At 48.2% G+C, this 15228-nt stretch overlaps 1 protein-coding gene across 1 annotated transcript; it reads left to right on the top strand.

The window, feature by feature from the left end:
* The first annotated feature begins 5 nt into the window (after positions 1–5).
* Positions 6–13439, top strand: NCSTN (nicastrin). Its single transcript, XM_038167843.2, has 17 exons — positions 6–163; positions 751–855; positions 2242–2365; positions 2872–2990; positions 4039–4184; positions 4371–4521; positions 4990–5099; positions 5923–6075; positions 7460–7564; positions 7751–7828; positions 7978–8147; positions 9389–9491; positions 9765–9860; positions 10352–10439; positions 10574–10725; positions 11042–11254; positions 12742–13439. The coding sequence occupies exons 1-17, from the start codon at positions 40–42 to the stop codon at positions 12862–12864; spliced, it is 2160 nt and encodes a 719-aa protein (XP_038023771.2). The 5' UTR covers positions 6–39; the 3' UTR covers positions 12865–13439.
* Positions 13440–15228: the final 1789 nt, after the last annotated feature.

Genomic DNA, 15228 nt, shown 5'->3' with positions numbered 1-15228 from the left:
GCTTCCGGCCGCGCCGCAGGAAGCGGAAGAGCCGGGAAGATGGCGGCGGTGGAGGCGGGGAGGGCTCGGAGCAGGCGGGGGATGGCGGCCACCGCGGGGAGCCCTCGGCTGCCGGCCTGGTGCGGGCCGCTGCGGGGGCTGCTCCTCGCCGTGCTGGCGGCGGGTGAGGCTGCTGGGGAGATGGGGCCGAGCTGGGCTGAGCCAGGCCGGGTCCCCCCCCCCGGATCTGGGGTCCCCCCTCCCCCAAAGGGCTTTGGGGTCCCCGCTCCCCCCATCCTGGATCCGGGGTCCCCCCCCGCGTCTCCCTGTCCGGGATCTGGGGTCCCGTCCGTCCTCCCGTTCCCTCTCTGGGATCTGGGTCCCATCCACCTCTATCGTTTTTCCCCCCCCCACCGGGAATTTGGGGTTCCCTCTACCCCCTTTCGTGTTCCCCTCCCCCCCAGGATCAGGGGTGTCCCCCCCCGGGTCGTGTCACCCTCCTGCCCCCTCCCCCAAGGATCTGGGGTTCCTCTCCTTCTCCCCCCCCCCACCCCACGGATCTGACTACCTGCCTAGAATCTGGGGTTTAGCCCCTGCCCCGGGATCTGGGGTCCTCCCCCCAGGAGATGGGGCCCTGGCAGCCCCCAGCCGTTCCCTCCAAGCTGGGCAGGGTTGCATCTCCCCCACCCCTTTAGCTGGGGGGAGCACTTGGAGATGTGGGGGGCCCCCGGTTTGCCCCTCCCTGAGGTTGGGCTTTGTTTTCTTCCCTAGGCTCCTGCCAGGGGAATTCTGTAGAAAGGAAGATCTACATCCCCCTCAACAAGACGGCGCCGTGCGTTCGCCTCCTGAACGCCACCCACCAGATCGGCTGCCAGTGTGAGTACAGCCACGGAGCTGCTCCTGGGGGGGGGGGCGCGCCCTGAGGAACAGGGTACGACGCTGCTGGGCTGCCTCGTTCAGCACCATCTGTGTTCCTAGCACTACTTGCTGCCTTTTCCAGTCCCACTCCAGTAATGCTGAGCTGTTTCTGCTGAATTGAGGGGTAGAGACCTTAGGAAGTCTGCGTTTCCTAGCCCTGGAAAACTAGGCAGGGAGCAGCGTTTTCAGCACGTGCAGGGTAAAGCCAGTTCACCCCACAGGCTGCTCCTTGCCCAGCCAGCACCCCAGGTAGGAGGCAAAGCTGTGAGCCCTGATGAGTTTACAGCCTCCTAGAGAAACAGGCAGGGAGTGAAGAAAGTGGCATACGAAGGGCCTGGAGGGTTTGGTTTAGCTGCTTGCGCAGTGCTTGTTACCTTTGTCTGGGTTTTGTGCCGTGAAGATGCAGGAGGTAGGGCTGCTTGGCTGCTGAGAACGAGGAGGAGGATGAGGGAGCCCAATTCAAACGGCGCTCCCTGCAGAAAGGGCAACCTCTGAGTCAGGGATTTGTTAATTTACGATTGAGTTTTGTTTCCTTAGCGAGCCACTCCCTGCAGCAGAGGCTGTCAGCTGCCACTGCAGGGCAGCACAGCTGCACTCAGCCCGCCCGATAGCACGGGGTGTGGGCTCCCTGGCTCTTCTGCCCTCTGATGTGAGCCTGGTGGTAGTGCAGACGCCAGCACCCAATCCTGCTGTCCCAGCCGCGGGCAGTGAGTAGCAACGGCTGCTTTTCCTAGCTGTGGGGGTTGTTTTTATCAGTAGGGACTTAGGAAAAGGCTTCATTTTCTTGGGATGGGGTGAAATGACAGGCAGATGGACCTGCCAGGCTGCTAGTCCCCTGCGCTGCCCTCTCTGTCACCTCATGCTCCTCTGGGCCTCAAGTGGAGCTGTCTTTGAGCTCTCCATTACGGAATTTGCAACCTTTCGTGATGGTCAGCACAAAGCTGCTTCCGTGACTGTGGTCCTCAACTCAGGTCCTGTCTTCTCTGCACGATTTTCTGTCTCTGGACCTCCGTTTCCTCCTGGGTCATGCCTGATTTCCTCCAGTCACAGAAGACTTGTAATGCTCAGATAGCCGAAGTTCCTTCAGTGCTTTGGTGGGCTTAAACAAAAGATGCTTTCAAGGCTTGGGTGCTTATTTCTGTTACTTCTTGAACTGTGCTGTTCACTTTTTTTTTCTTCTAAAAACCGTTCTGTCCTATTCCAGCGAAATGGTGCCACTTTACCATATTGCTTCCTCCCATCCTCTTCTGACAGCTCTCTTAGCCATGCAGCCCTCCTGTTTTGGGGTTGTTGGGGTGTGAAGGGGTCACAGTGAGACACCAAGGGCTCTTTCTCTTTCTGCAGCCTCCATCAGCGGGGACACGGGAGTGATCCACGTGGTTGAGAAGGAGGAGGACCTCAACTGGGTGCTTGCTGATGGCCCACACCCACCCTACATGATACTGCTGGACGGGAACCTTTTCAACAGGTCAGTCATCAGCACTTCTTATCTTCCCCAAGTGTGCCCAGAAGACCAATTCTGGGACAAGCAATCTAATTTTTCAAGTGAGAGATGCCAAAATCATCCCTGACTGCACTGCTCCGAAGCACAATGAGGGTGGAACGTGTATGTTTTCATGGTGTTTTACTGCCTGGAATTATTTATTCATAAATAGATGGTTTGGTTGTGAGAAGAGCTCTGCACTGTGTATTTTCTTACACCACGTTAATCGCTGTAGCTGTTCCTGAAGTTTATTAAACCAGGTGGCTAACGTTTGTCACATCTCCTGGGCAGAGCAGGAAAGAAGTGGTTGAAATTTTCTGTTTGTTGCCATCTTATGTGCTTCAGAGAAGATGAGCAGAAGATGAATCAGTGCGTTGATTATTCTGATTATAAGCATAACCACGTGCTCGTGTAGTATGTCAGCAGAGGCATTTCATGGATTGTAACCTTTCGTTAGCAAATTCACAATTTCATTCCTTTCTCTGTTCCAGGAAGGTGCTGATGCAGCTGAAGGGAACCTCCCGAGTGTCAGGCCTTGCCGTGTCCATTGCCAAACCTAACCCTCCCCAGGGGTTCTCTCCTGGTTTGAAGTGCCCCAATGACGGGTTTGGTAAGGAAATGTGAAGTCTTTTTTCTTGCGAGGAGGAGGAGGAGGAGGAGTTCCTTTACATTGTAAGGTCAAAGCAGGGATTGTAGAGGCCACGTGAAATTGTAGCTTCACTTTCATGTCAAAATTGTGCCCGGGATAACATGCTCGATAATTCCTTTTGAAGTAACTGGTCTGATCTGGAACCTCATCAGTTCCGAGCAAGGGCTGGGACTGATGTTTGAGGGAAGACTGTTGGATAAGCTGGCTAAAACGGTGTTAAATCACTAAGTGTTAAGCCTGGCCAAGGTTTGCTGCAACATCTTTTTCTTTCAGGTGTGAAACTTATACTTTTTCCACACCTGCTCATTCCATTTCTGTAGATTGCATGGAGCATGTGTTAACCTCTTTTTGGGCCAGTTACTTTTTTCATTCCATTCTGCCTCCCTGGATTCCCCAGGAGGTTTCAGTTAGGTTTTCATTTCACTGTTTTTTCATGCAGCGAGTTTACTATCTTTCAATTTCTGGGGAGAAACTACCTTCTGTGGTTTGCACAAAACTTCCTTCTCAGCCGTGAAGGATGCCGTGTAAACTCCTGAGATACGATTGGTGTGCTGGCATTTGTCTCTCTGCCTTGGTGTTGTTTGCACAGTATCTAGGTGTTAAAACAATTGGCACATTATGGATGCCTTAGGGGTACTTCCAGCACATGATGAGCTCAGAAAATGCCGGTTTGTATGTTCCTCCTTTTGAAGTATAATGTTTCTCTGTGTGCCTCCTCCGCTCTCTCAGCATGTGATAAATGCTCGCTGAGTGCTCCTGCCAGCCTCCTGGCATGTGATGGCTTCGAGCATGCACGTTTCTTACTCTCCCTGCGTGGCACAGTGCTCAGTCTCTGCCACTCTGCCGCATGCAGTGACCAGCTCCATCTCTCTAAGCTTTGTCAGCTGGTTCCCTAGCCCATAATGGTGCTCATTCAGTATTTGCTGCTATTTTCTCAGCAGGCCCTACCTTTCCTGCAGGCTGTTATTCTCTCACAGGCTCAGATTTGCCCATTTCTTTCTGTTTCCAGGTGTTTATTCCAAAGATTATGGCCCTCAATATGCACACTGCAATACGACTGTGTGGAATCCTCTGGGGAGTGGGATTTCATATGAGGATTTTGACTTCCCTATTTTTCTACTTGAAGATGCCAACGAGACTCAAGTTATTAAGCAGGTACTTAACTTCCTCAACGAGTGGGAGAGGGGAACTGCCACCCAGCTCAGGAAGGGGGGCAGAAGTTGAGGTAACTCAGCTTAGAAGTCAAAATCTACAGTAAAAACATATGGTCCAATTTTATAGGCAGCTCACCACGCTATTAGAAAAACGCTAAGTTTTGTGATAATTTTTATTTCTGTCCAGTGTTATCAAGACCATAATGTCCCTCGCGATGGATCTGGCCCTGAGTACCCTCTATGTGCCATGCAGCTTTTTTCCCACATGCATGCTGTCACCAGCACTGTTACATGCATGAGACGCAACTCCATCCAAAACACGTTCAGCATTAACCCAGGTGAGCAGATTCGTCTCTCCTTGTCTTGATAAGTCTGGTGGTAAAAATCCTAGAGAAATACAGTTTTGCAAAAGAGAGAAAATTATAAAGTTTCCTCAAAGGCTTGCTTCCTGGCTGAGCCTTTTCAAAATAAACAATTCAAGTGGTAAGGAATTTTGGGGTATGTTTGCCATCAGTTTGGAAAATACGTAGAGATGCTAGCTGAGAAAGACACCTACTACCTGCTACGTAGATCATCGAGATTGGCTCTTATATTACTGCTGCATTAGGTTGTGTGTACCTGAATTGAAATTCTGGTCCTGGTGAATGTTTTGTTGGTGACTTCCCTGGACCCAAGACTTTCCCCGAGCTGGGCAGAAGTTTGCTCTTGTGATAGGGCCACTGGTGAGCTTCAGCTGACCAGAGGGACCATTTCCCACTTATCTCTGCTGTAGTCTCAACTCAAGCAACATTGTTTCTGCTTCCTAGAGACTGTATGTGATCCTCTTCTTGATTACAATGTGTGGAGCACCTTGCAACCTATCAATTCCTCTGGAAAAGTTGATCGTGAGAAGGAAGTTATCATTGTCGCTACACGAGTAGGTATCTCCTTAATATTGCTTTGCAGAAAGGGTGTCTGGAAGGATTCTGGGAAGATATGAGTTTTGGGTCTTATGAGAATATACTTGTACATATTTTAATTTCTTCCCATGTTCCAGACCTTTTAGATCTGACTGGCTATTGTGTTTCTAGGAGCCTTTTAGTTGGTGGGTTTGCGTATTGTTTCAATAAAAGGGCATGTGGGTTTTGATTCTGTCTGTATTCCTATGTGAGACTTTTTTCAGCATTTTTCTCGGTGATGGGAAGTCTTTACGGAACCAGACGAGTAGAAATAATTATGGTGTCTGACATTCTTTCCTAAAATACTTCACATGCTTGAAACATGTTGAAGAGGATGAGAGAGCATGGTTCGCTTGTCTATATTGATGGGAGAGACTGAATCACATGGAAATTTTGGTGTGTGTCAAGCAGTGAGTCAATGTCAGAGCTGAGAAAGAAATTCAATTCCCTGTCTAGCAGTCTGTTTTACAGTCACTTTCCACCCTTCAGAGATAAAGGTTCAAAACTCCATTTTGTCACCAGCACGGAGGCACACGCTGCATGTTGGTGCTAACAGTGAAACTGCAGCACACCTGATGGCATTAGTTTTCAGGTCAGGGCTGAAGGGTGTTGGCAGTGCTCTGAGTCCTCAGGACTACAAAAATTAGTCATTTGGTGTTTGAAGTTCCATTAGGCACGGTGCTTTGGTTCTTCCCTTATCAGTAGGGTGAGTGGGATAAGAGGGGTGACAGATTTGCTTTCCCGGTACAGTATTTGTCTGTTTGTTTGCAAAATTCTTATGCCTCCTGTTCATGCTTACAGATTGACAGCCATTCCTTCTTCTGGAACATTGCACCAGGGGCAGAGAGTGCCGTCTCCTCTTTTGTGACCCACTTGGCTGCTGCTGAAGCTCTTCATAAAGCATCAGATGTTCATTTGCTACAAAGAAATGTAATGTTCACCTTCTTCCAAGGGGTAAGAGCAGCAGCATCACTCCACCGTTTGGCTTATTCCTAGATAGCAAATCAGCCCTTGGCTGCCTGCAAATGAACTTTTTCCTAGTCTTTGTGCAGTCGTTTATCTGCATCCCCACACCATAGTTCTCTCTGCTCCCCCAGTGAGAACAGGATCTTAATTGCACTGGGATAACAACAGCAGATGGGGCTTCCAGTGGGGCAGTTCTGCCCCACGGTTCATTCCGGTCGAATAACTCAAACTTTGCTTTCCGTCCTGTCTCTTCCCAAGGTTCCTCTCTATCTGTTCTCTGCCTCCCCCCCATTCAGGATGAATTGCAATGGCTAGGCTCTAAATCCTGAAATGAAGCCCAGAAAAAGCTAGATTAAAAATATATGTGTTGACAGCAGCGAAATGTAGTTCATTTCTGAGAGCCCAGCACTGGAGCTGGCAGCTGTGGAAAAGCAGAACAAGCTTGTGGAGGAGGGACTGATGGCCAACAGCTGATGTTCCCCTGAAGGCATCTACATTGATGGCTTCTTTTGTGCAGCTTTGTGAAACTGGCTCCCACAGCCCCATGCTGTGGCCATGTGATTCCCTTCATTCACCCTCCCCAGCACATACATCCCTAGTCAGAATTTCCCTGGGGAGGCAAACATACAGCACGATGGAATGGACATTCTCTGTCGTGCTCCCAGGATGGAGGAGGAGTGATAAGACTTGGCTGTAAATTAGTCAAGAGGAAAGTCTGGTGGCTGGCTGACTTCACTGTCCTTTTCTGTCACGGAAATTCTCTTCTTCAGGGCATCTATTCATGCCCAAGCAAAGCTCAGTCTCTTGCAGTTCTCTTGACAGACTCATTTCTGTCATCTTGCCTTCAATCCCGCTTTTTCCAGAGAAACTGATACCCCTCCTTTTGGGAGAGAGTCATGTATTTAATTCCTGGAATGGAGGATTGCCCTCTTCCCTGACCTCCTATTCTGCTCTCCCAAAAACAAAGAGGAAGGCGTGTGCCAGAGTGGAGGGTGGAGTAACGTCCCTCTGCTGTTACTTGCAGTACCTTGCGAGTTGTAGGTACTCACATAAGCTCACTTTGTCTCTGTGCCCTTCTTGCTTGTGGAATCCAACAGCTGTCCCCTGAGTTTTTGCTGTTTGCCTTCGTTTTTGTCCTTTGCCACATCCCTGCTTCCAATACTTTTGTCCCTGGGTCCAGGAACAATGTAATAGTTCCTTTGGTGTGTGCAAAGCCATGCAGACCTTCAGAAATACTTGGTCCAGTAGCTGGCCCTTGAATTCTTTTTTCTTTTTTTTTTTTTCCACCTCAACTTCTCAAATAGTGCTGCTGTTTGTGCCAGGCAGCTATCCATGTGCTGTTCATGTTTGATTTTTTTTTTTTCTGTTGCAGGAGACTTTTGATTATATTGGTAGCTCACGAATGGTGTATGATATGGAAAAAGACAAGTTTCCTCTCCGTTTGGACAACATTCATTCATTTGTGGAGTTGAATCAGGTGAGAGAGAAGTTAGGGGACCTTTTAATTCCTTGTTTTTCTGTGATAATTTAGCTGTAGTTTTCCTAGCCAGCCTTCTGCTACTTCTGTTGTTTTTTCCCTCATCTGGACTTCCCTGCTCCAGAAGATTCCGTGATGTCCTAGTATGTGCTTAAGATGGTGTTTTGTTTTGTTTTTCCCTTGCAGGTGGCTCTAAGGAATGGCTCCGTTTTATGGATGCATACAGACCCCGTCTCTTGGATGAATGAATCTGTCCAAACACAGGTGATTGAAAGCAATCTGTAGTTGCTCACCTACCCAAAGTGCTGTGGGATCTTTGGCGTGCTACAAATGATCAGGATGTTAAACTACCCAGAGAAATTGCACATTCAAAAGAAGAGCGGAACAGTGCTGTTTTCTCTTCTCGTTTTCAGGTTAGAAACCTGCTCGATATTCTGAGTGATAGCAGCGTGGGAGCAAATGTAACTTTGCGGGAAGTCGGATATTCGCAGCCTCTTCCCCCATCTTCCTTCCAGCGCTTCCTTCGGGCCCGGCACATCCCCGGAGTGGTTCTAACTGACCACCAGGCTGCCTTCCAGAACAGGTACTCCTCCGAGGTGGACAGCACAGGCTGGCCCTTGGCCAAAGGCAGCAAAGCCAGCAGAGGGCAGCCCGAGCTCCTGCAACGCCTCTGCCAGGAGCGTGCTGCCGAACATACATGTAGAGCGGCAGTCCGGGGGGAGCGGAGGAGCAAACGTGTGCCATGTAATTGAACAAGCGCAACATAATTATTCTGACAACCGAAAGAAATCCAGTTTTGTACAGAAAATGTTCCCCACAGCTGGCTGGGAGCCAGAGGTGAGCAAATGGCAACTGAGCGTGCCTAAGCCTCATCTGTTCTTCCAGAAGCTAGCTGCTTTTTTTTTTTTTTTTTTTAATATAGCTTTCTATTTGTGATGGCAGAAAGCCCCAGGCATTGGAAAAGGGCACTTTGATTCACCCCATATGACCCTAATACAGCGTGTTCCTTGGGGATCTCCTGTTCCTCTTCAATTTTGGAAATGGGGATGTGGGGTAGAGGACAGACATCCCCTTTTCACTTTCTCTTCTTGCCTCCCTGCTTCATCCAAACTCTTCAGATTATCTCCTTGCCTTCATCTTCTACCTTTTCTTACAGTTACTGAGAATCTGTGGTATAATAAAGGGGAAGTAGCTTCCCTTTTTTCCCTTTCAGCTCTGTCTGTGCTGCTTTGAAGGTACAGGAACAGCTGAGGTGAAGGAAAGCACACCTCCTGGGTGCGTGACCATCTTCAGACTGGGGGGATCAGTCCCACATTGTTTAGGAATATCAGATGCGTAGCCCATGCAGTGGGCTTTCAGCCCAATTCCCAGTGCAGCTGTGTGTGCTACAGACACTTGGGTGTAAATCTCTCATAGAGTTCACTTGGAATTCTTCACTGCCTTCAAGATAAGGCATTAATAAAATCCACTAGCATGATGTGCGTTAAAAGCTCTCTTCCCATGAGACCTTCTGCACGGGTTGTCCTTGCCTCAGTTTCTCTACCCATTTAATAGATTGGGCAGTTGCCCACTGGAAAGCTAATCACAGCTTGTAAATTGCTTGGAGATCCTCAGATGGGAGAAGCTGTGGAAGGGCCAAGTTAATTATAAAGCCTCATTAAATGGTTTAAGGAGCGTGTGGCAGGGCAGTGCTTTGGCAGGGCTATATCTCTGCTCCCGGGAGACTGCTCCCACTGTTTGCTTTAGGCACACTCTGAATTGAATTCCATGCCCTGTGGTTTCTTTCTGCCCCTCCCCAACCTCTGTTTGCCTTCTTCTTTTCAGATACTACCAGAGCATGTACGACACTCCAGAGAACATCCGGATGCAATACCCTGAGGGGCTTAGCCCCGAGGAGACCTTGGAGTATGTCACAGACACAGCCAAGGTTCCTACTCTGCATTTTCTTTAGCTGCTGTATCTGGGATGGGTGGGGCTTTGGGTAGGGACAGATCACAAGGGGGATCACAGGGAGAGGGGGAAAGCTGTTTTCAAAGAAGGCAGAAAGAAATGAGAGTACTTCGTACAGTTACAACGGCAAAAGGCGCTCAGATGCTAGCACGATGTGAGCATTTCAATGGACGTGTAGGTTCTGGCGTGCTCTTCCTTGTTTTGCTGTGTCTGCCTATCTTGATTAACACCGAGCGCTCTTCCTTTGCAGTCCCTGGCAGAAGTTGCCACAGTGGTCGCCCGTGCTCTCTACCGGCTTGCAGGGGGAGCCAACAACACCTCTGCTATTCAGGCAGATCCAAAAACGGTACGAGCAGATGGAATTGAGTCCCTGGCATCTATGATGAGCCCTCACGTACTTCCCTTCTGTCTCTGTTTATATGTGTTTACACAGCATGCTGTCCTGTCTGTCTCCATGAGGGCTTTGCCTCTCCCCCCTTCTCCCATTCCCCACCACGGCTGAATGAAAAACTTTTCACCTTTCTCTAGTTCCTTGCCTCTCAGTCTCACGTCAGACATTAAGCTCCGTGAGCCTTCTACAAGCAGAGCTCCTTTATCCTTGTTCCACAAAGCAGAAGAGGAAATAGGTGAAATGGCAATCAGTGCCACAGGGATCAGTTAAGGAGTCAACAGATCTGGAATCGAACCCAGCTTTCACAGCTCAGCCCTGTATTATATAAAGTTGTGACTCCTTTACTGTGCTCTTGGTTCTTGGAGTGGAAATAATTTTGAGAGGTGTAGCTATTAAGATGCTTTGTTCTCTCCTCTTTGTATAAACCAATTTCCATCTCTTTCCAGGTTACTCGAATGCTGTATGGGTTTCTGATTAAAATGAACAATTCCTGGTTTCAGTCCATCATTAAGCCTGACCTTAAAGGGATTCTTGGTAAGAGCAACACAGGGAAAAACATGGGGATGGGTTTGACCCCATATGTTACCTGGCAGCTTTCTAAAGCTCCACAGTAACGCTGTCTGCTTCTGGCAATCTCCCCATCAATCCCATTTCTCTGACTCTTCCAGGTGATGTTCCCCAGCACTACGTCGCTGTTTCCAGCCCTGTGAACACCACTTACCTTGTGCAGTATGTTCTGGCCAACCTCACGGGCACTGTTGTTAACCTTACCAAGGAAGAGTGTATGAACCCTGATAAAGCACCAAACACTGAGAAAGAAGTAAGTGCCATCAGAGTGGGGTGGGACAAGAACACATCTGTTGTCTAGTTTGCTGGTTTTCTGCCTTTGAGGGAAGGTGGTGAGGAATGCTTTCCACTTCCCATAATCACACATGGGAGAATTCATTCAACTCCTTCAATAAGGAAGCATTTTGAAGCCCAAGGGCAGAGGACTGTGTGAAAGGATCCCCTTGCAGTGAGAATCCTCTGTAAAAACCTCTATCTCTTTCCAACGAGAGGCAAGATTCCAGAGCAAGGGCATAGTCTGGTTATTTGCTAGTGCTCTTCTGGTTCTTACTGCACTGTTTTCATTGCAGCTGTATGACTATGCCTGGGTGCAGGGTTCTCTGGAGCCTAACTCAACAACACGAGTCCCCTACTGTGTTCGGTCAACTGTTCACCTAACCAAAGCGCTCTCTCCTGCCTTTGAGCTGAGGCAGTGGGGATCTACAGAATATTCCACATGGACAGAGAGTCGGTGGAAGGAGATCCGCGCCCGGATATTTCTGGTGGCCAGCAAGGAGCTAGAGGTGAGTTTGTGCTTGTGTGAAAAGGAAAAAGGAAAAAAATGTGACTAGGCCAAATCCAAAGGTCTTTAAATAACATCTGACAGCTGGAGAAACAGTTCAGTTTGTTAGATCGTGTGCCCTTATCATAGGTGAGCTTCCCAGCTAAGAAGCCAGGCAAATGGGACAACCCAGAGTGTATCACCAGTGATAACCCTGCCACCTCCAGCCAGTTGGAGGGTAATAACCTAGTCACTGAGGCTGAGACAGAACAGAATAATCAAGAATCCCATGAATAGGCTGAGGTCTGTGAATAAAAGATTCAAGTGATGGGAGTCTCAATCCTCTCCCCATGTACAGGAGGCCAGACCAGTGAATCAGCCTTGCTGCTGTTTGAATCCCCTCTTGCCAGAACAGAAACAACCTTTGTAAAAGCCTTCACAAGTGAGAACTGTGTTGGTTCAGTGTCTCAGATTCAAAGCAGCCTTTAGCTGGGTGTGATGCAGCTGAAGTGCCAGCAAAACACGTGTTAAGTGTGTGGTCCCTTTGGGCCTGGCTGCCCTCTGGTTAGCTGTTAATGATGTTGTGTGCCCTGCCAGGACAGCTCCGGAGTGCACAGCCTCCTTGTCATCATTTCCAGCAGTAAACCACCCAAAGGCCATGCAAGCCCAGGCAGTTGTTGCATCTTTCTGATGGTTATTTGCACTATGAGTAACTTATTTGTGTGGCACTGGACCTTTTTAGCTCTGTCAGGCAAGCACTATGTCCTGCCCGTGTCTCTTGCCCCATGTCACAACCTGGTGGGTGATGGTACCCTTGAAACGTACATTTTGAGCCCAGCCATCCCTGAATGCTGATGGAAAATGTGTTGTGGGAGCTGGAGCAGCACAGGAGTGCCTGGCCAGTGGATGGAGGCTCTTCTGTGATAACCAGGGGAAATTGGGAACAATAGTCCTATGTGCAATAAGGGTTGACAATAAGGAACCCAGTGAGGCCTTAGACTGGTCAGGCACTTAAGCTTCGGGAAACGTGATGAGCAGGAGTTATGCAAAGGTTATTGACTGTTGTCAATGTTGATTCTGCCAGCAGCCGTGCTCATTGAAGGCATTTACAGTTCCTTACTGGAGGATATGACAGTTCATTCAGGAGTAGCCAAAGCGTCCCATTAAATGCTTGCTAAAATTCTTTGCAGACTGTGTGGACTACTCCAGTGACTTTGACACGTGATATATTCTCTGTTATCTGTCATATAGCTTTCTTGCCGTTTCTCTAAACATCTGTGTGCACTGTTGATAACTGCAGAGAAAGCTGATTTGATCCTGCGTGGCAGTCACTGTTCCTTTTGTCTAAGACTGTAAGGTCCTCAGGGTTTGGTTTTATTTTACTCTGCATAGTGCCCCAGGAGTGAGAGCTGGTCTCTGTGACAGGGACCCCACTGGGTACAAATTCTGTGAGATGCTGCAGGTCTGTCTTTGTTATGACGATGCTAAGTATTTCTCATCCCTTCCTAGATAATCACTTTGGTTGTGGGCATTGCCATTCTGGTCTTCTCCCTCCTCGCCACACATTTTATCAACGCCAAAGCGGATGTACTTTTTAGCATCCCTCGGGACCCTGGGGCTGTGGCTTACTGAAGATGCTCTCAGGGTTTGAGAAGTCTTAGTCCTTGGATTGCAATTGTCGAAGACGAAACTACACTGGAATGCCCCTCTCCCTGGGCAGGGACACAAATGGTTCGCTCCAGAGCTTCCACGCTTGGGTTCTGGGGACTGAGCCCCAACGCGTAAGAGACTTTCCCAGAAAACTGTGCCGACCAAGCCCAAAAGAAATCATGACTGAGAAGTTCCCAAAGCCTTTTGTTTTTAATTTGTCCTTACATCTGAGCAACTTGAGGTGATTGGTCCTGAGTGCCACTGAGATGACAACGTGATGGATAAGTTCCCTAAAGGAGGGAGAAAAAGGGTAAAGGTGTTTTCTCTGGGATGTGTGTGGACCAGCAGATTTCCGTGGTGTCTGATAGCACAGGTTGCCTGTTCATGTCCAACAGTTGCTGTGAATCTGTGTATATACTACAATGCAGGGAGGGCAAGGTGTGTTTAACAGATGATTAGATGTAAAATGTCCTTTTTTTAATGGTGCAATATTTTCTGGGTTTTGTATATATATAAATAGTTCCGTTTAATTAAAAAAATCTCCGCTTACAAATTAACCCATTGCCTGCATTGTCTTCAGTTGCTGCCAAAAGAACCAAAACTGCTGGGTGTTGTAATGTGTTTTGATCTTGGGAGGAACAGCATCTGTCTGATTTAGTTTTTGACTCTCAAAATTCTTTCTACAACTGGATGAATGAAAGCCACGGTGCCCTCTGGCAGGACAGGGAGTTAACTCACCACTGCTCAGACCACAAGCTCTCCAAGGCAAGGATGGTTGGACACTCCATACGGTGCCTTGATCTTGATTGATCTCTAGGTGCTGGTATAATAAATACCTTTTCTAAATTGCATGCTCACACATTGTTCCCTTTGATGCTATTGCTTAGCACGCAGCAAGACTGGGCTCTGAGGGCCAGCAGTCACGACTGACCAGGCTCTCAGATATTCCCAGTTGTTCCTTTTATATGAAAATTCACCAGTTCTTTGGCAGTCTTGATTCAGAGATGTGATAGTGCTGTTGTCCAAAGCAAGGAGCTCAAAAACAGGTAGAGAGGATTAATGACAGAAATCAGAGCTGACTAGCGCTAAAGCAGGCATCGTTTTCCCTTCCCTAGAGGACCATGATGCCTTATTGTGTTTAAGTCTTTTCTCAACTAGACATAAACTCTGGAGTTTTAAAGTAATTCAGACCTTGTACTTTCGGTGCTTCCCTGAGGGGAGACTTTTCCACTTGCTAATACATCTTACTATCAGGAAACTGTTCCTGATACTTGGTGGAATGCTTCTGTGCCTGATTTATTTCCATTTCTTCTAGCAATGCCGAAGAAACTCATATCTCAGTTTAAACGGAGATATCTTTTCTTTATAATAAGGATTTTCATGGCCTCTAACTCCTAATCTTTGGGCAGAAAAATACCAGTTCCCTCAAATTATCCAAGTAGACTATTTCTGTGCTTGAAAGTGCTTTGGGTGAGATAGAGGACCACAAAACAACACGTGATCTGACAATTTTTTGAAATACGTTTTTCCCTTCATAAGGTAAGTTTGTTTTATTTTCTTTATGAATCAAAATGCAAATGCGTAGTTGTGGGTGTAGCAGAGCCATGTGAAGAGGTGGTGGGCTCAGAGATGGCTAATCAGCAACGTGGGTCTATATACACAAGGTTCTTGGTAATTTTAAAATTATAAATGCTTATTGAACACACTTCCCTCTCTCTCTCCTTTCAAATCTAGATTCTGTGCTTGGGGCTTTTTTTTTTTTCTACTGAAGGCTTCTGGTTGGAATTATTATTTATTTCTTTCCCTCTCCTTGCTCATTTTCCCCGTACAAACAGAAATAAACCCTTCTACCACTCCCAGCCCCATTTTCCACTCCCAGCTTTTTGTTCAGAGCTGCTCTCTGGCGAGGCGAACAAACAGCTGCCTCCGTTGTCTGTGCCTACGCCGCTCCTCGGATGGCCAACAGGTCTCCCCTGTGGACAGTGCAATGAGCAACCCTCCTATCAGTGGCTGACAAGAGGAAGGGAGAAGCAATGGGGCTAGGCTGGCAGGCGCTGCAGCAGAGACACATTTTCCCTACCGCTGCCAATGCTGGAGAACACCAAAAGTCTTCGCTTGACTGTCAGCCCAAAATTTACCCTGAGCTGGGGATTTGCGTGTCCTTCAAACTCCCGGTGCCAGCAGTGTCGCTGAGCGGAGGGGTAGAAGGAGAGGCAGTAGCCATCGGTGTTTCCAGCCCTCCTCATTGTGTTTTGCCATGGTCAGTAAATTCATTTTGCTCAGCTGGCTTTTGATGATCAGGCTCGCGCTGCTCGGATCTGAGCCTTGCCTCCTCTGGGGAATTGG

The sequence above is a fragment of the Anas platyrhynchos genome, chromosome 26 (assembly GCF_047663525.1).
Source record: "Anas platyrhynchos isolate ZD024472 breed Pekin duck chromosome 26, IASCAAS_PekinDuck_T2T, whole genome shotgun sequence".
Taxonomy (NCBI): Eukaryota; Metazoa; Chordata; class Aves; order Anseriformes; family Anatidae; genus Anas; species Anas platyrhynchos.
Note: the sequence above shows the minus strand (reverse complement) of the source record. Positions and strands in the feature narration are given on the sequence as shown.